At 35.6% G+C, this 25,906-nt stretch overlaps 1 protein-coding gene across 5 annotated transcripts in view; it reads left to right on the forward strand.

The window, feature by feature from the left end:
• Positions 1-25,906, forward strand: part of pard3aa (par-3 family cell polarity regulator alpha, a) — a 900,153-nt gene that overhangs the window by 630,478 nt on the left and 243,769 nt on the right. For all 5 annotated transcript variants that reach the window (XM_039753567.1, XM_039753563.1, XM_039753564.1 and 2 more), the window contains 2 exons: positions 2,875-3,102; positions 15,147-15,393. In XM_039753567.1, the coding sequence (XP_039609501.1) occupies positions 2,875-3,102; positions 15,147-15,393 (475 nt within the window). The remainder of the gene's footprint in view (positions 1-2,874; positions 3,103-15,146; positions 15,394-25,906) is intronic.

Below are 25,906 nucleotides of genomic sequence, written 5' to 3' on the forward strand. Positions count from 1 at the left end.
TTTTTTATTTTTGGACAAATGCTTGGCTGGGATCGCATGCAATAGTTTTATTATAATAAAGTGTTTTTTAATCCATGTTCTGCAATTTCCAAAAGAGAACTTGAAATTTTGGCATGGCTGAGTTTAGCCAGATGACATTAAGCCCATATGTCAAAAGAAGGACAAGCACCTATGGAAATGTTTTATTAATTTAAAAATTGGCCTCAACGCTCCCCAGTTGCATTTTTTCCTAGATTAGTCTAAACTAAAAATTAATCGTAAAAGTAAAAATTAATAGTGTGATGTACTTATTTTTCATTTTCTTTAACAGTAATTTGGTCATCATTCATTATTCTACCTAGTTTATTTTGTAACATCCATCTTGGATAATGCAGTCTGCCTTACCCTATATACTGTATATGTCATGCCATTTTCTCTACTCACATCTTTAAAAGTAATTCATCTTCCTTTCATTTTTTAAGCATATCTGCCCCTGTTCGTGATTGAAGTGTGTCTCCTTCCTTTCAGATGTTTTTGTTGTTACGACCCCATCTCATTTCCTGACTGTATTTCCCCACTTCCTTTCTGTTGTAGTTAGGTAGGTTAAATACTTGATTGGTCTGACTTTCTTTATAAGAAGAGAGATAATTGGTCATTTTACAGCACATTGAAGTCAGCCTTACATCTTTAAAGATACTCATGTTCAGCTTATCCTGGCAATGTTTTTAAATAAGTTAATGATCTGTGTGCATGTGAGCTCATTTATTCTGCGCTTGGGAGGTCCTGTGGAGGTCGTCAGCAACATCCTTCTGGATGGGGCCATGTTGACGCTTAGTTATTCATTGAACTCATTTCTTTACAGAATGTCTGGCCACCCAAATGCCAAAATCATTCTACTTTTTCTGTAATTTATTATTCATCCTCAGTTTCTTGAATTGGAATCGTCGTAAGTTTGTCATGCATACCTGAAAACATCTGTAATATGTTTGGGAGGATGGAGTTATTTTATCTGATTAGCTGTATGTGTGTATATACATGCGTTAAATAAATAAACAAACCTTTTACAACTTGATCAAATGCTCCAAACCATCTTCTCCATTTTGGTAGGGCCTCACAATAATAACATGAAGATCCTGTTGCACAATCAATATACTCCTCCTTTTCGACATTTTTTCCATTTTCCAGTTTACATTTTTTTTTTTAATTAAACCCTTTAATGGTGATTTCATTAGTTTACATTTAGAAAGGCACCTACAAATAAATAAAGTGTATTATTATTATTATTTCTTGTATATTCCAGTGGCAGTAATTTTACAGTTGCAGTATTTGGACTCATTCTGACCTCTGATAGTCTCCCATGTCAGGTTATTGATAATAATCAAAATGTTCCTTTAACTATACCAAGGACACCTGATGATACAGCTGCTTAGTAAATAAAAGTGGTGGGGTGGTCAAATATTGATGTTAACATTATAGGAGTAATATATTTTTGGTTTGTGGAGGTATAGAAGGAAAACAGTCATGCAATAAATGAAGCTTATTATGAAATATACTGTTTACATGGAATAATAAATTAAGCATAGAATTTGTAATAAAATAGATATAAAATTACCAATGCTTTGTTTTGTTTGTGTTGAGGTTGTTTGCCTACTTTCCCTTGTTCTCATATCTTTATAATATGTTGTTGGCAAGATCTCTGCATAATAATTTATTACATTTATTGTAGTGATTTTCTCAAAATATCAAGTGTGACAGATGGGAGCCTCTTTATCCACCACCAATGTGTAGCACCTTGAAGATGCAATGGCAGACATATGTTTGTGGCAGTACACTCGCCACACAGTAGCTCTTTGGTGGTAAAGCGGTGAGAGAGACAGTTAGCCAATAAGGGACAGAGGATGATTAGGAGGCCAGAATAATGAGGTTTTGGTGGACAGTTTAGCCACAACATCAGTAAATACTCTATCCTACTCTTAAAACCTCCTCAGGATCTTTTCTTACCTCAGAGAGTCAGGACCTCAGCTTTACATTTCATCTGAAGGATGGTGACACATTTCACAGCACTGTGGCCCTGTTACTGCATTGGGATTCACGGGCAGATAACAGGGTAAGCCCTCCCTGCTGACCTCACCAATCAGCAACTCAAGCTTTTCCTATTTGGTCTCCCATCCAGCTACTGGCCAGGCCCATTCTTACTTAGCTTCAGGTGGATTACCTGTTTAAAAGTGCAGGTGGTATGGCATAGGAAAACACTAAAAGATTTGTGGGTTTAGTTTTTAGTTATGGCAGATGTGTCCACCAGTTGGACTTAAATATGTAAAAATATATATATAAAAAAATACTTTTTAAAAACCACATTTATATTAAGTTAAAAAGTGTACTAAAAAGTAAAAAATAAGTATCTCATACATCACTCGTAAAATAAAAGCGTTGGCGCTTTTGCTAAGATTTTATTGATTGATGAAAAGCACCCATGCTTTTATTTTACGAGTGATGTATGAGAGACTTATTTTTTTTTTACTAAATATCGATTACAAGGTTTGTACCAGACAACAAACAGGTGAAATTAAAAGAAGCATTTTAAAATAAAATACACATGCTGTATTGAGCTCTTGTTTCCAGAATTTTTTTTCCTAATTTCATAATATTGGTGGATTTCAAAAACTCAGTGTTAGTCTAAAAATAATTGTACCAATGGTTTATCATTGGAAATATTTTAGAACCAATAACTGTCATTTTAAGCACCAACAAATGATATTCATATTTAGGCTTTGCTCATAGCTATCACAAGTTCTGGCAGAAATATTGTTTTAGACTCTCCACTACCGACACATTTTTAATCATAAAACAATTCTAAAGATACACTAACATATTTTCTGTTCTACCATTTTCAAGGTTCCCCAACCAGAGATGTTGGTCCATCTCTTGGCCTAAAGAAATCAAGTTCTCTCGAAAGCTTACAGACAGCCGTTGCTGAGGTCACTTTGAATGGTGATATCCCATTTCATCGGCCGCGGCCTCGTATAATCAGAGGAAGGGGCTGCAATGAAAGTTTCCGAGCAGCAATCGACAAGTCTTATGATAAGCCAGCTGCTGAGGAAGAGGATGAAGGCATGGAGACATGTGAGTATTTTCTAATGAGCTACTTTCAAGACTTCCACTGACATTTTGAAAAATATTCTTTATCATTGCCAGCTTCGTTTTCCAGAATTTATTGATAAATTCTTGTTTGGTATAGTAAGTTATGAACTCTTTTTTCTGAAGAAGTGTGAATGTATTTATGTAAATCTTACAGTATTGTTAATGATCACCTCATGAAGTTTATGTACACTTAAACAGAGCGATGTCAGCATATGGTGCCAACAAGCACCTATTTTTAGTTTGTGAAATGTCCTTATGCCCACATTGTTCATATGCAGTATCCAATGGATCAAGATTAGTAACAAGATAAATTATTTCTTCTTTCACCTTGGCCAAAATATTCTAATTAAATACCGTATGTATATATGCATCACACTTCTGTAATATGTGCACCATTCTGTACTGTCAAATTTGATATTTGGTATCCTGATTGGTAGTCTTAAGTGTATTTTTGTTGCACTGTAGTTTTTGTGCAGCCTGTTAAAACAAATCTCTCATCACGTTCACATGCATCCGCATGTCTCGAGCTCAAAATTAATTTTACTTATGCAGCAAAGACTCAAAAACAAAGAGGTCTGGTGACAGCTGTGCGGTACAGAATATCGCAGGAGTTATTTCTCTTCACATTTATAAAAACTTTGTAAAGTGAGACTTCTTATGTTAATATATACAGAAAAAAAGAGTTGGAGCTAAATTTGCCAGTAGCTCATGAAGAATTTTAATATCAAAAGTTTGAAAAATATATTATTTCGTTAAACCAAAAAAAAAAAAGTGTCCACGTTTATTGTTAATTATCAGGGCCTTGATGTTTATTAGATTGTTATTTTCAAAATGTGCACTGCCATTCAAATAAGAGAGACCTATTTTTAAGTTAGACTTTGCCAACTAATGTAGCAGTGCCATCTCAGTTACTTTTTTAATCAGCTTCCTCACTTATCTGGGGAAAGCATAATGAAATGTATTCTGCTGCTATTACTGAAAACGATTTTCGCATTTCAGTTTATTGCATTTTTACCTATGATATTCAAATTACATTTTATTTCAATTTACTTTTAAAACAGACCTGACCGCATAGTCAGCAAGGTTAATAGTAAAGTGTTGACTGATAAGCAGCAGCATTAATGCAGGAGCTATACTTTTTAATGAAATCAAGATTTCCTTCATAAAAATGGCAAATGATTGGTGACAGGGTTTCATTTAAAAAACAAAACTCCTTGTGAGTGATGGCTTTCAGAGAACTGTCATAGATCCATTTTCTGAAAAAGAAGACCGGTGGTAAAGAAGCCTGTGTCACCTAATTTATTTGAGCTTATTTTTATTTTCATCTTGCCTTTCCTAGATTAGCTCAATTAAGTTAATTGTTTCACTCCTTCCCATGCTTATACATTTAACTCTCCACCTCTGGCACAGGGCCAGATAGATGACTATGACTTTCTTTATAAATTCCTCTGGAACCACCACTTTTTTTTCATTGAATATTATATAAGTAATATTATTCATTTAATAAGAGACAGAAGTTTGCTTTTGGAAAGCAGATGTCAGAAAATATATCAAAATGTAGTAGATTTGTAATTACTCCAGCTGCTAAGGTTTTAGAATATGACATACAGAGTAATAATGAGCATATTATCTGCATGACAACACAAGTTGAAATCAGCCAGTGACTGTGACCACCATGGCCTTTTTCACGTGTATCTAGGTTGGCACTCTTTCCACATACAGTCTATAAACCAATATTGCTGTGAAATTTCATGTTTGTTTCGAGGAAAACACGCTATCGTTTTTCTTTTCCGTTGCTCTTCCACGCAATGCTGGAGTCACGTGACTGAAAGGAGCAATTCACTCACTCTTTCATCTGAGCTCAGTGGGATGTCCTTTCTGACACCCTGTCAGGCCCTTCCTACAAAAAGCACATAGTAGGTTTTCAAACATCTCAGATCGCCAACCTTTTTCCTAGTGGCTTCCCCTGTGCTGCCAGCTCTTTTCTTCTGGTAAAATGGAGCAAAATATGTATTGCTAAATCCGACTTGTCTTGCTTAAAAAAATATTCCACCAAAAATGTATTTTTTATGTTTGATTCAATATGTAGTTTGTAGTAGTGGCTGAGAAAAAATTTGGACCTTGTGTTTTCGTTGAAAAAGACACAACGCTTCTGATAGAATGTGGCCCAGTGGTGACCAACACTGGATAATAGCCAACAATATAAAACATCCATGAGAAAATCAATCACATAATCCACTTGTCAAGTCATCCAGTCATAAGCTCACAACATGCAAAACGCGTGTATTTTTTGTTAATGTATTGTTAAATTAATAGCTCTGGAAAATGAAAGTGTTCCACAAACAGGAAGACCATGAATGAGTGGGAGAGGTGAGTTTTCAATTCAAAAGTACAACTTCATGTGATGGACTTCCTGTTTGTGGACTGCTTTTACTTTCTGGAGTTACTTAGTTAACCAAAAGTGCATGTGTTTTACACGCTGTGAGGATACATATGGATGACCTGACACATGAATTATGCAACATGAGTAATTTGAGGTTTTATGGAAGGATGATTTATATAGTTTTATTGCTGTTATTCAGTGTTGGTCACCTTTGAGTCCTGTTCTTTCAGAAGCTTTATGTCCTTTCTCAACAAAAATATAATATTCAAAATTTTTTTCAGCCACCACTACAGACTATTTACTGAGATTTACTGTTTCTTTTAATTTATTGTATTTTAGAATGCTGCCTTCTGGTGACAAAGGCCAGTATACTGTATATAGTAGTAATTCAAGAGAAGAATAAAGATAAAGTAAAGTGTAACATTTTGTACCAGTTACTATATATGTCAGTCTCTTTTAGCTTCTCGCATTATATAATTTAATAAAGTGAAAGTGAATGATTTGAAAGTAAATTTACAAACCTTTGCACTGAGTGAGAGGCAAGAGATTGCAACTTCGTCAGACTTTAATCATAACATACCAAGCACTTGTGCTTACACTCTCCAGACGCCCCAAGAGAGTCAAGATTAGTATCTCCAGCGTGTTATTTGAGACTAAATCATTAGAAGCAGAAGAAATTAGCAGTGTTGTCTAATCTTTTCTGTATTTTAATTGTCTGATGTAGTTGCACATGGAAGGCTTGTCTTTGAATTTATGTTGGCATGTGCTATGAAGTGACAGTAACTCCTAATGTGGTCAGGCCAGCATACATTGGGCTTATGAGTTCAGTTTCTTTTTTTTTTTTTTTAATTTTATTAATTTTATTGCAATCATTCCATACAAATCAATCAATTTTTACAAGAAGTAAAATTAAGAACAAATCGAGTTCAGTTTCTACTAACCTCCATCTTTTTGTTTCATTTTCATCTTTCACTAGAGATGCACAAAAGAACCTTAAAGGTGTCTCATTCTTTCATTAATTTTTTTTGGTGGAGACCCTTACTGAATCCAGTGCTGTCTCCCTCTTTGGTCAGTGAGCATTACCTATAATGACCTAACCACTTCCAAGTTAAAAGAAGAGAAATACCTCATGAGAACCTGTAAAAATGGCTGCTTTATAGCTGATAACTAGTCAGCAATTAAGAACTCGGCTTTAATTTATTGCTTATTTAAACATGTAATCAGAGCTGCATTAATTAGAATTAGCTGCTTGACAGCCATGTTGAAATTGCTTTGTTTTATTACAGCTGGGTGTCTGGAAGGTAGTTAATTTCCCAGTGACACTCAGAGGCAGCTTTGGTTCTCAAGATGGTCTCTGGTGAGGCCGGACCTTGCACTGCTTACTTTTGGCATACTGTATTTACAAAAGACAGCATTTTTTATTTATGGCCTTGAATATAGGACCTGTAGTTGCAGTTCATAATTGCAGCAACTGTGGTGCAATGAAATCTGTAGAGGAGTGCCTCCCTGTTCTGTTGTGTTTCAGCCCCACTGGAATAAAGCGTGCAACAACATAAAACTCATAAATTATCAGGCAGGGAATTTGAACTGCCCCACTTCAGATCATCTGGAGACGAAAACAGTTTCTTCAAAGCAAACATTCTTGCAGCATGTTATATAAATAACATTGGGCTGTTTGGAGTGCTAATGCTTTATCTGAACTTGCAGCTAATGATAAAGTGAGAATCCAGTCCACAGGGGGAAGGGGTGTAGACTGAAAGTTCAGTATTGCAGAGTAGTACTCAATGTAACACCTTCACGCTCTCTCTAGCAGTAGTCTATAAAGATGAAGCAGCTAATTTATTTTAGCACTTCAGAGTCTTTGTAAAGCTGCCCTCTATGTCCTCTTGGAGTAGTGGTTTGCAAGGTCTAACTCAAGCCAACCGCCTCACAAACATGTTGGAGCAGCCTGGCAGGCTTTTGGCCTTTCACTAGATAACCAAGATTTTCAGCACTTGCCTGAAATTCCCAAAATATCTCACTTACTGATTAAAGATTCTTTGTTTCAATGTTGACTTTGCAAAAGAACGTGATTGTACCTTAAAATACTTTGATATAAAGATGCCAAAGGTGCTGTGGCATTGCGGGTTTAAGAAAACATTAATCTGAGTGGCTTTTAGGCCAGTACTATTGTTGCAAACTTTACCAACACCACTATAAACCTCATTATTGAGTCCCGAGCAACCACTTGAATATGCAGAACTCAGAGTAAAAGAGGTAGCAGTTTCTTAATCTGGTTAGTTCAGTTATGTTTAAAAAAAAAAAAAGGCAGCACCATTTACGTTCCCTAACATTCTTTTTGTTGTGTATATTGAAGACCAACTAACAAATAAAGAGCAGCATGACTATTTTTGGTAGTGGTGATGGAAGGGTGGACTACCAAGAAGGACATAATGAGTGTGGATGGAGTGCACATTTATAGCCTAAGTGCAAAAGCATAAGAGTGTATGAAAAGTGAAATGAAGTCAGGCAGATAAAAAACAACAGTAAACGTCTGCTTCAAAGAAAGCAGTGGGCATACTCCATCTGAAACGTTAATGTTACCTGATATTCGAGTAACGGAGTAACTCTTAGCTATGTAACAGTCAAATAATTTAAAAAACAAGCCTTTCACAAAGTTATATAAGTAGAGTTTAGAGTTTCTGTCTTTATATCTGCATGTCTGGACATTGCTTGAGAACGCTTCTATCGATTTATATGAAATTTAGTAAATATATTGTCACTGTATAGGCTACTTTGGTCTCAGGGCAGCTTCTTTGAGCATTTTGCTTTGTGACATTTTTTATTTTTTATTTTTTTTACATTTTCAGTCCCAAATCAAGGATGCATACAACTAAATTATCATGAAAGTTTAGGGATAAATTAAAGGTAGACCCACTTGAAAAGCAGTGTACAAATTTCCTCCGTACTGCCCCTGGGGGCTAACTCGCAGACTTTGACAGTAAACATTTTCATTGAGGGTACACACTGTCAGATCTAACCATTCATGTCCTGTGAAATGAAGTTGCTATTTCTATTTTCTTTTTTTTTTTTCATTCATTTTCAAATAATATGCCTTCTAGAAAGAGAACCAATTTAAATCCAAGATTTGCTGATGCCAGAAGAAAGTGCAGGATTTTGAAAGCCAAGGACATCAAAACAACCATTTGAAACCATACATTGAAAGTTGTAGCGCTCATCAGCCACATAATAGAGGCTGAAGTATGGACAGGTGACAGAACAGGCCAAATTGTTTTCATCCCAAGAATACCACTGACCCAATAATTTTCTGTTCTTTTTTTAAACGTCTGCAATTTTTATTTGTTTCCTATTTCTTTCTATGACCATAAACAAATCACAAGGTCAGACACTGAAAATTGCAGGCATTGATTTAAGAACAGATTGTTTCTGTCAGGTGCAGCTTTAAATGGGTCTTTGCTTCTATGCGGTGCCCGAAATACAACAAATAATGATGTTTATAAAGAAGCAATCGCTTACCACCTGATATATTCACCTCAGATTACTTTAATATTTATTAATTCAATTTATTTGTAACATTTATGTGAATATATTATCAATATGCATTATAAATTGGAATAGGCCTTTATGAAATGGTCACATTTTGTTTATTCTTCTACAGTTGTTGAAATACATCTACCCATCAAAGATGGGTAACTCAGCTACTTAAAATTCAGGCATACAAAGAAAGCTATTTAATCCCACTTTTAATCTTATTTACCTCAGTGATGCAGACTTTTCCTAGCAGTGTTTAGTGAGTGTGAGATGGTTTTCTAGTTCAAACACCTACCCGTCTTTGCGAAATAGAGTGTGCCTAGAATGCTGTCATGTATGTTGGTGATTTTGAGGAAAAAATGAGGATAATTTTTTGGGTGCCAGGAAATGCTTAAAAGTTCTTTCCATTTAAATGAGTAATCATTACATGCTTGCGCTTCAAAAGACTCACCTAATTGAGGGGTTGTCAGGAGTGGATTAGCTTTGCAAAGCAATTAAAGCTTGTATTACTGGTTTGTTTTAAAAAATATGTACCATCTCTAGGGTGCTGCAGTGTGTGTGCTTTGCCAGTGACTGCCAATATTATGTTGCCAATTGGTTAATAATAATAACATTTTTGCATTAATCCATTTTTTATACCCACTTATCCAGAAGATCATGTTGCATTTTCTTCCTTAAACCGTTGGTTTGCCTCTATGCATTAAAAATAAAAATAATTAATGGGACTTAATAGAAAACCATAAATGAGACCAAAATATGTCTATATAGATGGCTAAATTGCTCATTAATATCCGCTATCTTAATATTGCTTTGATTCTAGGATATTCTAGGAAATTTTGCAGAGTATATTTTTAAGATCATAAACACCAGCAATACCCAGTAGATACCCTTTTAAACTGCAAACTATTGGTAGCAAAAACAAATTAAAGCAGTTCTCATTCCAAATGGCACTAGATTTTCAATTAGAACAAATGCAATGTTCACTTTAAATACAGTAAAATTACATGACTTAAAACTTCAGAATGTTATAACATCTTTTTTTTATCAACCTGTCAATCTGCACAAAGAACCAAAGCTTTGATTAATTCAACTGCTTGCAATTGTAAGAGCGGGCTTAAAAAATGATCACTTCCTGATCATTAAAAATAAAGACATGTTAAAGCTCAGAGTTACATGCTGTGCCGCCCAGAGCCACTGAGACTATATAAGTGAAATGCTGGCAATTGTGAAACACTCAGTTGTGTAGAATGAGAAGTCTGCTGCATATCAGAGATTCTGAGTAATGTTAACCAGTTATAACCAATTATAACCAGTACAGGAGCATTCTGTTAACTGAAGGCTGCAAATTAACTGCCACCAAGTCAACTTCTACCCACTTTTAATATAAATAATAATACTAACTTTATTTATATAGCACCTTACCATACATTTACATGCAACTTAAGGTGGTTCCCACAAATTAATTAACAAAAACAAAGATTTACCACATTTACTTGGATTATTATCCTTAATTAATATTATGATAATGTCTAATAAATGTAATAAGTATACCAAATACAAAATCAACCAGGTATTGTTAAGCAAAATTTTGCCACTAAAATGTAAAGCAAACCTTCACTCTTATCAGCAAAAAGGTGTTCTAATTAAAATATTTATACATCTATATATTAAGGTTGCCAATAGAACAACCAGTTCTAATTAATATATACTGTTTAAAAATAAATAAATATAGTATGCATCTACATTTTACCTAGACAACCAATTTAGTAGAAACAGTTTGATGTTTTTAAAGTCAATGAAAAGATACAAAAGCAAATAAAACAGTCCAAAGCGGTTTCAGTTGATTTAGGATGTAGATGAAGTTCTTGATTCCTGAATGTGAATTTTTGACCAGCTGATGCGATGGAGAGGAAAACTCCTACGATAACCATAGGAGAAAAAAGAACCTCTGGGGGGGCCACAGTCAGAAAACAGAAACGAGCAAATCAAATAGTAGGTCTGATGTTAATCAGGTTCTGCATCATGAAAATCAGAATGACCTAGGCCAGCTGGTTGCCCACTCTCTGCTGAGCACAGTTGATACAGTCGGAAGTAGAGGTTTCCAAGTCCTCCTCGTTTCTTCCAGTACCCACTTTTGATTCATAAGATCATTTACCTGTAAAGGAACATAACATTGCTGCATTCCTGGCTGATACCCCTGATGAATTCTGCTTCCAGCTTTTGTACACTTAGACTCAGTCTTACTGTGCCTGTGATAGACAGGAGTGCCAGTCTGTGACTTTCAGAGGTTCAGCTCTCATCATTTGACATGCATCCCTTCCTTCCTAGGGATGTTTCTTTATTTGCCTCTTACATGTTTCCATGGGTTATTCATTCTCATTTTAATTTAAAGACCTACTTGTGTATATGTTGCTGCAAACAAAATTTGTTTTAGCTGTCTTGGTTCCTGGTCTAGCTGTTTTGTGGTGATTGCTATTTTTGAAACACATTAGCAGTGACAAAAACCAAGAATTAACTTAAAACTTTGGAATATTTTTCCCCCAGCAGCAATAGTAAGTACACATAAATCCCTATTATCTACGTCAGTCCCTTACCAGTAACTACCTTTGGACTGCATCAGTAAAGGGCATACTGTATTGAAGACACTTGACGTTAAGGAATGTCTCAAATTTTGAAGATACATTATCACTGAAATATCTGGTTGGAGAGAAAATATATAGAAACATGTATTGTCACAAACATTTTTAGAATTTTTACACATTCATAAAAGTAATAGTTCACATTGATATTTGATTTTTCAGTTAAACATGCAAAAAGTTGAAAAGAAATGTGTTGTCTGTTGTAACAAATGCTGGGAATTGCCCTTAACATACAGAAGTTCTCAAGGCAAAACCTATCATGTATATCAGCACTGCAGGTACAATAGGGTTGTAGTGTGCGTACATAATTTTAAAAGCCACAAAAAATATGTCTTCCAATCAGCATTAATCAAAACACTTTCCTTTCATGTTCAGAACATTAAGTACTGCTCATCAACCTCACATATCCCTCATAATGAGGTCCTATTCAAATGAAAGTGGTACCTTACACTACATTAATGCAGCTTAAAGTGCAATAGTTTTCCCTGATTGTTCGGCATACATTATTGTTTCAAATGTGCACCCATTGATATGAGAAAGGAGAGCAATTGTCTTTCAAAAACAGCTTATTTTTATAGGTGAAAGAAAATAGCTATTTAAAATATTTAAGCGTCATTAGACAGTGTAGGAAATTTCATTACAGTAGTTTTTAAATAGAACATTAAGTATGCCTTCATGTTTTGTAGTAAATGATAAAATTATCTAGAAAGGCTTAATTAAATCATTGTAATATAATGAGTGTACCTGGGCTCTAGTGACCATGCCAGTGGTAAGAAGAAAACTGTTTATTCTGTTAAACAAAAGATATTGCCCAACACGTCAGCTGTCCATCTAGAGAGTTTTTCTCTGCATATTTAACAATATACTTAAAAAAAAAAAAAGTTTAGCTTCTTAGTTGTGGTTAGTTTTAAAGAAATAGAGGTTTATTTTTTTGCTCCCAAACCTATGATCTTAACCAAGAAAAAAAATTTTCTGGGGTGCCCAATCGGTTTCTGTGGAAGGACCAACTTTATACACCCTGACCATTATTGTAATGAATTTGTCTTCATGACCGTACACTACTTGTAAACACCAGTTTATTAGAGTATAAAGTGCTTATGTGGTTTGTGGGGTTTATCTGTATCTATGGAATTTCACCACCATGGTGTGCTGTCATTTGACAAGGCACTGCACTGTGCACAGGTGTCTGCTGTAAGGCTGTCTTTATTTGTACCATGAAACCAGCTGACATATTTGTCATGATGTTAGACATTTCTCCATCCTTCCACATTCTTGACAAATTGACACATGAAATCAGATTCTTCTATTCTATTTGAAATCCCGATTCCGATAGATCTCAATTTGGATATGATTCTTATGTTCAGAATGCAACTTTTGTGGTACAGGGGTGTCTGCAATCTTGAAGTCTTTGTAGAAGGATATAGATAAAGACAAAATGGAAGAAGTTGACCAATGTCCAATAACCATTTTACTGTATAAGCAGCTTTAAATTAAAAGGGGGAGGGTGGGGTGCATTTTTTTTCGAACTTCACCAAACAGCCACTTTTTGCAGCAGTTTTACCTGTTATTTAATTTCAGTTTATTAATCCCTCTATTACATTAAAGTAATACGATTGAAAACGACTGAGAACACTGGAGACTTGACCACAAGTCATGGCTACTATATGTGAACTTTAGTTTTTGTATTTGATCAAAGAATCGTGAAATACTAGTTCCTTTTTTAAAGCAAAAACACAGATGTTCAAAAAGAAATATCTGACATTGCATTCGTTCTGGGATAATAAGTAGAAGCAGAACAAAATACACATTAGATTTAATTTCCACAAATTACAGTGGGAAAATATTTCAGGATTCTGTGGAGGTTCCTGCCATTCTGTGAGTAAGATATAACATCTTGGTATCAGCACTGAAGCAGTTGTTCATATCTGGTTATTTTAATAATATGAAATCCATTTTCTTTTTAGAAAAAAAATTAAGTGTTTATCTTCAGGGGTTTCTGAACAAATATGGAAGAGGTGAAATTATTCACCACCCATCCATTGAAGACCTGTAGTTGTGTTTAATAATAGTTTTGATTCTCATACAACCATTCATAGTGTTATTTTACACTAAAGTGATGAATTACATCTGCTCTTGTTACTCTCTCTGCCTCTGTAAGTGGGAACATCTCAGTATATTATACTGAGGCTCAAACTTTTGCAGATGGCACTTTTACTTTTTTTTTTTTTTAACCTATTTTAGTTTATGAAATAAATTGTAATCCTACATTATATTTTCGCTAAATTTCTTCTATTTTTAGTTTTTTGCTGTCAAAGTTCTATTTACTATTTAGTTTTTTTTTTTTTTTAAGTTTTAGGCCTTGTTCACACGGGCGTTAAGTTTTTGGATAAACGAACTTGCTCTGAACGTCCTAGACGTTTATGTTGCATTTTGTGGTGGCGATCGATTGACTTGTACACCTGCGTTCGTTTGTCTCTATCTAACGCCAGCCTGCAGCCCAAATTGTACTTTGTGTGTTAACCTGTGGAGGCAGTGTCAGGAACTGGATATGAAAGCCCTTGTCGTTTTATTTGAGGTGCCTCCTTTCAATATGGTCCATTTTGCTATGTTAGATGTCTTGTTTTAAAAATACTCGTAATACGGCGACGTAGGGAGAGAAAAAATCTCCGCCGCTCCTGGGTTCATCCTCTGACTGCACAACGTCGGGTTAAAGGAAGTTTTTTTGTGCTTTATGAAGAAATGTGAAAATTTCTGCGCAAGTTTTTTAATTACTGTCGGATGTCGGTTTCCACTTTTGATTGTCTGCTGCAGCTGGTGCAATGCCACATTGCACGCCGATCAACCAATATGCGACTTGGTGTTAGCCCCGAAGAGACTACTTGTCACTTTGAGGTAAGGAAACAGTAGTCGAGTGTGCGCTTACACCGGTGTTATACACTGAAATGTCTCCCCCCCCTCCTCCGAAGCGTAACATAAACGCGCAGAAAACGAACTAGAAGCGGTTTCCTTGCGTTCGTTGGGTTTTGAGCGCCAAGAAAAGCTGCATGCAACGCGTTTTTGATGCCGTATAAGCGCTGCGGACAAACGCGACGTCACCAAAGCCCGTGTGAACACTCTCATTGACTCCTACGTAGAAAACACTCGGCGCTTGATCCGCGCTCACCGGACGCTACGAACGCAAAAAAAACGCTCGATTTTAATGCCCGTGTGAACAAGGCCTAAATGTCAACAAAATATGTATTTTGGCCAGGGGTGTCCAGACTTTTGCATGGAATGTATTCATATATTATTAATATATCTTTTGATAAATAAAATCTGTTTCCTTGCTATGTATATATTGCTTATTCTGTCAACACAGTAATCCTTCTCCTTAAGTAAATCTTTTTGTACTTTTTCCACCTCTAAGTCTCATCTCTGTTACTTAGGCCCTGTGTTGCCACAACTCACTTTGGTGTTTGTCTTAACCTTCTCAGTGGAAGAGGACACAGAAGAAAGCTCAAGATCAGGAAGAGAGTCTGTTTCTACGGCCAGTGACGTGGCCACCCTCAGTGGGCCTGCATCCATTGACAAACAGATGAATGGCAGTCGAGTCAAAGATGATAAGAGAAAAGAAAAAGACAAAGCTGGAAAAGAAAAGAAGAAACAAGAAAGAGACAAAGAAAAGGACAAGAATAAGACAAAGAAAGGAGGAATGCTCAAAGGTCTTGGGGACATGTTCAGGTAATGTTTTGTGATTTTACAGGTTTTATCTGAAGTTTATTGCAATGTTTTTATTTTTGATGGCAATCATAAGGTATATCACACTTATTAAAAAATTCAGGAAGAGATCAGAATCACAAAGAATGTAATACATATGCATGTTCTGTGCAATGTTTTTACATTTAGTTTACTATTACGCTGTGCACTCTGTGGTATAATTAACTATTTTTGTACTTAAAAATCTTTAAAAAAATATATATTTTCATACAGTTCGTACGGTCTGGAACGGATTAATTGTATTTACATACAATCCTATAGGGGTCACTTCGGGTCACAACCAAATTGGGTTACGACCAGAGTTTTGGAACAAATTATGTTCGTGACCCGAGGTTCCACTGTATTCTGGTTCTTCTTATACCTTGAAGTTTCTGTGCATATAACAATTGTCCATTCTCGGTTATAGGACATCTGCTGATTTCTTAGTCATCCTTCAGTATATTTTGTATATTACATCAACTTTTCTTCTGGTGCATTCTTTATTTACTTGACCATATCAGCATTTTTCCTAAACCAAATCTTATATTTCAGTGTACATTTTGTTGTTCACTTGACCTTTATCTTGTTTCCCACATTTATTAACCCTTTATGCAGTTTCTTCCAAGATTAATGCCATGTTACCCTAAAATTATTCTTCTACAAACCAAAGTGAACTTAATAGCTCTGGACAGTTGTGTAGAAGTAAAGTATACCCAGTAAAGCTTGTAGCTGTTGTCCTGGGAGGTGAAATCTAAAGTGTCTTCTAAGTAAAAACTACATATCTGTGATTGTTAATGATATCAGACTTCCAATTTATTGCAGTTAGTTTATCTTAAATGAATGTGCCAGTCAAACTATGATATGATCAGTTCAGTATAAGTCACCAATCCATTCTACAGAAGATGGTTGACTTTCATAAAATACCAATGCCCAGATATTCAAAGAGCATTTATTAATAGTGCTGCAGCAAAGTTAATCAAACAGAAACTGCAATTAATTATTTTGATTTGCTCCTCATTTGAATTCTGCATAAATTAAACTCTGCTGGTAGGCTGTTATCATGCAATAAGTTGTTTCCCATGGATTAATGTAATGGGATTAGTTAGCATATTGTACTGAGCAGCTCTGTAATGAACAATAAAGATGACAAGTGTTTCTTAGGTCATGTTTCAGGAATGCAGCATCGTTGCTTATCTCGGTTAATTCGTGCTCAACCACTGTTTAACACATGAGTGGGAAGGTGCTTAATAAGAGTACTATGTATCATCAGATGGAATATTTCTGTTGATGCCTGTTTTATGGAATCATTGCTGATGGGCTGTATGCATGAGTAAGTTTGTAGTCTCGATGCTGTCATTTTTATTTTGGAAATTGTTTGCCCTGACTTACTAAGATAGCTTTTTCTGCACCATAATCTCTTTTCTCGGAGAATGTGTAGATTATGAAGGATGATTTTTTAAAACGGGTTTATATAAATGCTTACACACAATAACACCTAAATTAACAGCTCATAATCATCTCCAACAGAATTAGGCCATTGCCTCCCCTTACTGATTTAAAAAAAAATGACCACCAGTGGAAGAAACCATTATAGTGGTCACTTAATTTAAATGATGACATTGAAATCAATTCTTATTGCATTTTAGAAGTGTCAGCATTTCAGCATAAGGTGACAGGTAAGTAACTGCCAATTACAACATGGCCGGCTAAGCACCGTACTTGCCAGACAAAGAGGAGGATTTGAAATAATGAATGTTTGCTCAGCTTCATCTTACTCAGTATGTGACTTGCTAGATCATGTTGATTTGGGATTATGACCAGATGTTTTTCTGAAATAATTATGCAAGGGAAATTGTAAAATATTTATGCAACCCCTAAAAGCAACTAAGCCAAATAGGTATGAAATTAGGTGTTGGATTTGCTTATCTTGGTGCTGGCACACTTGGTTAGCGCTGTTGTCTCATTGTCTCACAGATCCAGAGAGCTGTTCTTGATTCCAAGCAGCCTATTGTTTAGCATGTGTATGTTCTCGTTTCCTCATTTAGAGTCTATAGTCTGTAAATTACATTTAGTGTGAGTGAGTGTATCAGATGTTGGACTACTCTCTTATCCTTCTCTTGATACCTTTGTTAGTAGCATGGTGCTTTAAGAGGCTCTCGACAGGCATATAATGGAAACAGAGATTCATTAAATGTTAAAGGATAGAGGTGCTTATCTTAAGTCTTCAAATACATGGTCTTTTATAAATCTGCCTTTTAGAAAATATAGTTTATTTATATTTTTATATAGATCACTTCAGTCCCTTCAAAGATGAAAGCTTTGTATTGATGTTAATTCATGTGACATTTAGGAAGATCTTGTTCATTACAGTTTCTTGTTTAACTTCATTGGTGATGATCTTGAGGCACAGTCTCAAAATGCATTATAAATTAAATTGTTAAGGATCCATAATTCAGAAAAATAAGTTTATTTGCAGTTGTGGAAAGAACATTTCAAACTTTATTCTGTATTTAAAATTTCTAAACAGCCTTTTACTTCGACACCAGTTGATATCATGCCCTTTAGTAACTTTTTATAATGCAAGTTGTACTTACATTCCATCTCTATATCCACCTTAAACCTTTTAAATTAGTACTCAAAACAAAAAAATATTTGAATCCTCTTCCTTATCTCAACATCTAGTGCTTTCATTGAGTATGAATGTGACTTGTTTTTTGATATGATAGTCCTTAATGAGGGCCAGTGGGGGTCAACACTTACAAACAATATTAAAATATTAAAATTGTTAAATAAATGCCTAAAGAAAATCCGAGCAGTGCCCCAAAGTGAAGCATGGTCCAACTGAAAGGACTCTGAGCTAATGAATGAGGGGAGTTGCGGGGCTTCAATTCAAAAGCTCAATCCTGTTTGAAATGAATTTCCTTTCCGGCACTAATTCTGATTTTAGCAAAAAAATACATTTGTTTTGGAATTTGAGAGTTTAAAACTGGACAACTGCGATGTAGTTTATGTGACAGAAGTATCTTGAGATTTTTTGATGGACATTTTAATATTGTTTGTTGTTCTGAGTTGTATCAGGAACTCCATGAAAACATGAGATTAAACATTTTTCCTGGCCATCATTAAAAATGCCGCAGGGTAAGAGAGATATGAGGAAGTTATCTTCATGGATGGATTATCCCTTTCATGGATAAACTTTTCTTGTTGCTAACTCCCTTTCACCTTTATGGCAATACTGTAACCTCCATGTGGAGAGCAGCACTCTCCCTTTTGTTGCCAATGGACATTTTTGCATGTTTGTGTGTGTAAACTCCATTTCACCTCATCCTGTAGAGGAAGGTTCATTAAAAATAATCAAAATATGTTTGAATATTCTAATAAAGCCAGAGTATTAAATTCTTGCACTGGTTAGCTGGACTTGTTGACTTGTTATAGCTTCACATTAAATCATTTCTTAGCCAGAAACGAAAACAACACAAACTGGGCTAACTTTTTAATCCACAACTCAAAAACAACAAAAATGATGCCCACGGCTCAAGTGAGATTGGCTTGGTACAGCCTTGGCTATTGAAAGATCTGTCAATGGGAGCTCTGTCCTCAATAATGGCTTTGGTCCAAATTCCTTCTTTCGAGGGATGCTCGTTTTTATGGTGTGGCCAAGTTGGGACGATGTAGGTGGTGCAAGTCATCATCCTAGGTCATCTTGTTGGAGCTGTGGTGGAAAGAGAAGGTACTGTTAGCAACAGGACCTCCTGCCATCCAGGGGTGGAACTGCTTGACTCCTCCAATCCAGGAAGGTGGTCCCATTTGTACATGCGTGACACTGTATATACACTTGGTCTAAAATAGTAACAATAGTAACAGTAACTAGTTGTCTGCAAATTAGTCTGCTTATTTAATATTTTCAGTTTTTGAATAATCTATTTATATGAACATTACAGATTTCACAGGTGCACAAAATATATTGGAATGTATTTTCCTATTGAGAATATCATCAATTATGGGAGCCATTTATTATCTGCAAAGCAGGTTGTTTAATGGATTTTTTCGGCACCTCTTGAAAATATGACTTGTTTACATGACAATGATTCACATGCAGCTATGTTAAGCACCTGCATCATGCATGTCCGAGGCTGTACAGTAAATGTGACCGTAACTAAATTGGAGGTCTGTCTATTACAGCACAGAAATCAGTGTATGACTGTGGTTACTACTTCGGTATTTTCTCTCCATCTGTATCAGTTCTTCTAAGAGCTGCACAATTGAGAAAGGAAATAAATGTATGTTCTTTTAATATTACTAGTTGTGCTACCCATCTAGGACAGATTAAAACCTAAGAAATCAGCATTAATATTTGTGGTCCACCTCATATTAGAATGCATTTTGTAATGAAATGCACTACATTTGTCATTCCAGCAGATGGTGCATCACAAACATTTGTTGCAATAAAATGTATTACTACAAATGCTTGTGATGTGCAATCTGTTGGAATGACAAATGCAATACATTTTAGTACAACAAATATTTGTGACGCACCATCTGTTGGAATGACAGAGACGTAGCAACAATACGGACACACAGCCACTTATCCTTTTATTAAGGTGGATATTGTTGCCTATTTCAAACTCTCTCATGTTAATATTCTGTACAGTGCATACCATCCTGAAGCAACCTGCAAAATGAGTGTTGTTTTGAACTGATTGTGGGCTGTAATTTATTTATTTATGCTGTGCTACTGTTAATTCCAAAGATTTCTCTTTACAAAATGAACATTTTTAGGCTGCTTTGAAGAAAAGCAGTTGTTTTGCTAAGATTAGGAAGGTTTCACTACATCAGGTGGCCATTTTAGAAACTCAAAAAACTGCTGAAGACTTCAACTTTTTCCATCTTTTGGGTTGGTATTGATGAGCCAACATTTTTGAGTAATTTTACTATTTTTTCTCCTTAAAGTATCAGTAGTATTAAAAAGAAATAACTGGATGTTGTACTATCAAGTGGCAGTAAGCAGACAAGTTGATGTTCAGGGGCTTTCCATAGCATTATATAATTATGTGTATCATTTTTCAATCCAACGGCTTTGTCCACATACAGCAAGACATTCATACTTTTGGATTGTGTTCTCTTGATTACATGCTTTAGAAATATGAAGCCACTATGACTTATTTTTGCTTACTCCAACTGGAGCATAACTGTTCCCTTCATGGCTGCATGATAGGCTCATTATTAAAAAAAGTCCTTCTTTAATGTTCAAAGCCTGTTACCTTTGTCTCTTTAAGAACATATCTTTGCCCCCTGTGTAAATTTGTTTACCCCTTTTAAGAAAATCATTTAATTTTTCTTAATGTTATCCCAGGTATTGTGCTGTTCAGAATGTTTATGGCCACATTCAGATTGCTTTTGATTATTTTTGTCTTCATGTGAGTTCTGTAGAGAAGCTTTGGCCTTTACTATGTTCATTCCATGCATGTCCTGCTCTTAACTGTACACGTACCTGTCAACTATCAGTTATGCTTTTTGGCATTAGTGCCAACTTACTATAAATATCAAGGGGCAAAAAGTACAGTCTATAATACAACAAGAATAGTAATAATTCTCAAGATCTACAGTACTATAGTGGACATTGATGCAGCATAATAAATTTAAGCGCTCAACACAGCAAAAAATGTTCTGGAAATACAAATGTCGTACAGTAATGGGATGAAGATATTGAATTATTTGCATATCTTGGTACTTGTATAGTAAAACGTAATCAGGGGTAGATGTTTAAAGATAATCATTAATACTTTGATTTAATGGAATTTTATGAATACACTTGCCTTAGTCATTTTATTTAAGGGACTTAAATTTAATTTATATGTTTATTGGTCTGCTTAGTAAAATTATAATTTATGCTGTCACAATCACCGTAAGGCAGATGCATTAGAGAGTTCAATCTGGGAGAGTCTGTTTATATTGCTGCTAAAATGGTGATTTATTTTTCTTTTTTTCTTTTTACTCATGCAACACAGATTTAGTCTTTTTAGAGAAATGTGAAATCCAGAAAAAAGGAAGCCTGCCAATACATCTCAGTTGCTACGTGTTTTCTGAAATGTCATGCCTCAAGTGTATAAATTTCTGAGACAGTTCTTGCAGACAGACATTGCCATATGTAATCAAATGTCCTGTTCAACGTCCTGACATTGTCAGATTGCTGTTTTAAATCAAACCCCTCAAACAAGATGCCGTAGATAGATAGATGCATGCATACATACATACATACTGTATATACATAAGACGAGCCCAACATTGGAATTGAGTCACTTTTAACTGTAAGCTGTAGCAACATTTAGACTCAAACTAAGCTGGAATGGGGGTGGGGGGCATTTACTTCTATGATAATCCATATGAAATGTCTATGCTTTTTGGTCTTTGGGCAGTTTAAGAAATTTGTTAGCAGAAATCATAAGTAAACAAATTAAACTTAGCAACAAGTAGGTTGTGCATCTGGACAATGGAAATAGAAGATAATAATTTAGTGACAGGTGTCAATGCTGATAATTCATCCATGCTGGCTAAACTGATGTTGACCTTTGTTGAGACATACCAAAACTGCAACCATTTATCTTACTGTAAATTGGCCGCACCTCTCTGTTGACCAGTTACATTAATGTCTGTTTTCTATCATATTAAAATATCCAGGGACACTGGTGTCCTTCTACCATAAGGTCAGGCCTAACATTTTACAGTTAATGTGTATGAGTAGCAGAAAATAACATTCTCAGAACTGCTTAAATTCACTTTAAGGTCCAAACCCTATAATGGCAGCACTGGGCCCAAGATTGGTGACAGCCCTGGAAAAGGCACCAGTCCATTGCAGGGCCAACTGACATGTCCACACTCACATAGAATCAAATTAGATTTGCATATCCAACTAACCAGCAGGCCTTTTTTGATATGGGAAGAACACCAGTGAGAGAAGTGAAGGAGGACTCTTACACACACTGTGAAACATAGAAACAACAACTTGTCATGCAATTCAAACGCAGGACACTAGATCTGTGAAGTGGCAGCCGTACAAGTCCCGTTAGGAATTCCTAGGGCAGAGTTTTCATCCATAGGCCCACATGGGTTAGCACTGAAAAAAAATTTTATGTTTCAAGGGTGTCCTCCTGTGGCTGCATGCTATCCTAAAAGGCCATCTCAGTTCTCAGTTTTTTATTTTTAATAAATTTGGAAAAATCTCAAGTAAACTTTTTTCATGTTGTCATTATGGGGTGTTGTGTGTAGAATTCTGAGGAAAAAATGAATTTAAGCCATTTTGGAATAAGGCTGTAACATAACAAAATGTGGAAAAAGTGATGCGCTGTGAATACTTTCCAGATGCACTGTATGCTGTGGAAGACGGGGGCCAGCAAAACAGAGGATACAATTCAGAAAAAGTGAAATGTGCTGGAGCAGTGTAAACATACAAGTACTTTCAGACGCTTGTAGATAGTCCATTGCTTAGCTGGACACCAGACAGTAAAATTGCAGATTATGGGTTATGTATTTGTACTGCTTTTCTTTTCCCTTTTTGTGTATATTAAATTTCCATTTTGAAAGAATCAACTGTTTTATGACAGGGACCTCGTGAAATTCATTCTAGGTTGGTTTGGATATTTTAGTTTTTTGTTCTGCATTTGGGAGTACAAGATGATATTGCAATTTAGGAGGGGTGCAGATTAGACCTTTGCATTTGTTGTCTCTTCTTTACAGATCAGCATAAAGAAAACAGATTTGATTAGTTACCTGATAGAAAGAATTACAAAGCATGAAATTCAGAAGAGCATGGGTAAGAAAAGAATAAAACAAAGAAGTGAAGAAAAAGTTTAAATGAAGCCATCCAACAGCTAAACAATGCAGCCACTATTTTACTACTCCATATCAGTTTAGAAATGTAAATATGCATTTTATTTGCTTTGACTTTTGAAACCCATATTTTTAACATTATCATAATATTGTGCCTGCTAATTGTGTGAGGGCCTCCTTTCCATACATTGATTTTTATATTAAATATATATGATATGTAATGTACTCTCCATCAGGATCTACCTTTATTACTAATTACCCTGCATGTTGTCAGTAAAAGAGTGGTGATAAAGTTTTTAAAATAAAATATTTTGTTGTGATTTTCATTCTTTTAGTCTGCTGAAGATCTGATCTTTGACACCACAATAGATTTATTTTGTTTTATGTGCTGTAGCACACGAAGATTGCTAACACAATGAGTGTTTCAGCTCGATGTTAAAGGAGGTTGTTCATAACCTATAGTGAATCAATTAGCTGCTGCTGTGTCAGTTGATAGCGCTTCTGTTTCTGTGAAGCTTTTAAAAACATAACTGATCTAAAAGTAAACGTGAGTCGCTGAAATGCAGCCAGGAAATTCAAGAGTTGCAAGTGGTTGGCTTTCACTGTCAATCCAATGCAAATACAATATTGTAGTATTACCATCCAAATCTAATATCATAATTTCATTTAAAAAGATTATGTAATGTATAGCTTTACCTTGTTGTGTTTTTGGACATTATTGGACAGAGATAGAGCTAATTAAATTTCAAATCTTGTTGAGCTGAAATTGGATATACTGCTTTCTGTTACGCAGCCATTTTCTTGGCCCTCTGAACATTGGCCCACTTCAGGAATGTATTATTTAAGTGTGTTGAGTCCTTTAGGAAAGGAAAATGTAACTGAAATTCATACACTGTTTTTTAATTATGGGGTATAATTTCACATAAGAATGGCTCCTCCTTTACCATGTTTACGTCATTTTATTGGTTCTGCTTTCCCAAAGTTCAATTGCTCAATGACGGTGCTTTACACCATCTAAGCTATGCTCCTTACACAACTTTTTCTGTCAGCTGAAATGAGTTTGGTTTTATTTATACTGGAAATCAGACAAGTTCTAACCGACTCTAAAAGCAAAAATAATTTAAAAGAGTAAATAAAGAGTACATTTATTACAAAGATACCTAATGTTGATCCAGTTGGATAAAGGGTGCATGTATATAGCATCATCAGTTTTATGTTTAATGTGTGTTTGTTCATTCCTTTATTATCCATATGTCTTAGTCTAATGTGCTTAAGCCAGACCAGGGTCACAGTGGGGTTCTGGAACCTATCCCAGCCAGCATAGGGTGCAAGGCAGGAACAAACCCTGTACAGGGCACCAGTCCATCACAGGGCAAACAAACAAACACACACCCGCACACACAGGGGCAGATTTAGCATCTCAGGTTCACCTCACCTGCATGTCTTTGGACAGTCGGAGGAAACCCTAGCAGAGACAGAGAAAACATGCAAACTCCAGGCAGGGAGGACCCAAGACACAAACCCTGGTCTCCTTACAGTAGCACTACCACTTTGCCACCATGACGCCTTTATCCATGCATGCTTTGCTCAGTTTAGGATTACAAGGATTGGGCATAGCCCAGCAGAATGAGGCTGGAACCAGCTGTGGATAAGGCACCAGTCCTTTGCATGTGTGGCATACCCACCCACACTTCATTTATGTATGTTAGTTTTATAAACATCAGAAAACGTAGTACACCAAGCAGCTTAATGTTCTTGGATGAAGTACCATAATGTCATAATATGTGTAAAGCTTTTCCTCTTTTTGTTTTGTTCAAATGGTCATCTTATTTAACTTAAATTTTATTTATACTACCTGTCAAAAGTTTTAGAACACTTCCGTTTTTCCCTGTTTTCTTCAAATTTAATCAGCTGAAATACAATGAATGGCCTAAAATGGTGGAAAGGTAAGCAGCAAACTGCCAGAGGTTTAAATTTAAAGTTTAGGTCAAGAAAAGCTGAAAAAAGGAAAAGGTCGGCAGCAATTTAAGTAAATTACGCCTTACATGTTGACGCAAACAATTTGTAGAGCTGTCCCAAGTTCTGTACATTACTTTAAAACCTTCTGTCTGTCTTAAAGCAGAGTTGAAACAGACTGTGTATCTATACACTCTGAAGTACTTCTTGGTCAATATAACACAGTGGAAAGTTGTAAATTCCAGTGATAATGCCAAAAAAATCGGCAATTAACAAATGAAATGAGACCGAGCATTATTACCTTTAGAAGTATAGGCCAATTGCAACAAAAATAAAAGTGTCATTAAATACGGTGTCCTGCACAATCCAAAGGCAATTGGAAACTGGAAAAAGCTGTGATAGGAAGAGATCTGGCAAACCCAAAGTCACAACTCAATCAGAAGACAGATTTCAGAGGGTCACCATCTTAAGTGATAGGCGCCTCACAACACAACATCTTCAAGCACAACTTAACAGTGGTCAAAAAAAAACAAGTCTCAGTTTCTACTGTGAAGAGGAGACTTTGTGCTGCAGGTTTGACAGGGTGAGTGACAGTAAGAAAGCCATTCTTTAAAGGACAAAATTGGGCCTTGAAGTACTGGCTGTGGACTACTGCAGACTGGAAGAAAGTCTTCTGGACTGATGAACCAAAGTATGAAATGTTTGGTTCATCATG

The sequence above is a fragment of the Polypterus senegalus genome, chromosome 5, assembly GCF_016835505.1.
Source record: "Polypterus senegalus isolate Bchr_013 chromosome 5, ASM1683550v1, whole genome shotgun sequence".
Classification (NCBI taxonomy): Eukaryota; Metazoa; Chordata; class Cladistia; order Polypteriformes; family Polypteridae; genus Polypterus; species Polypterus senegalus.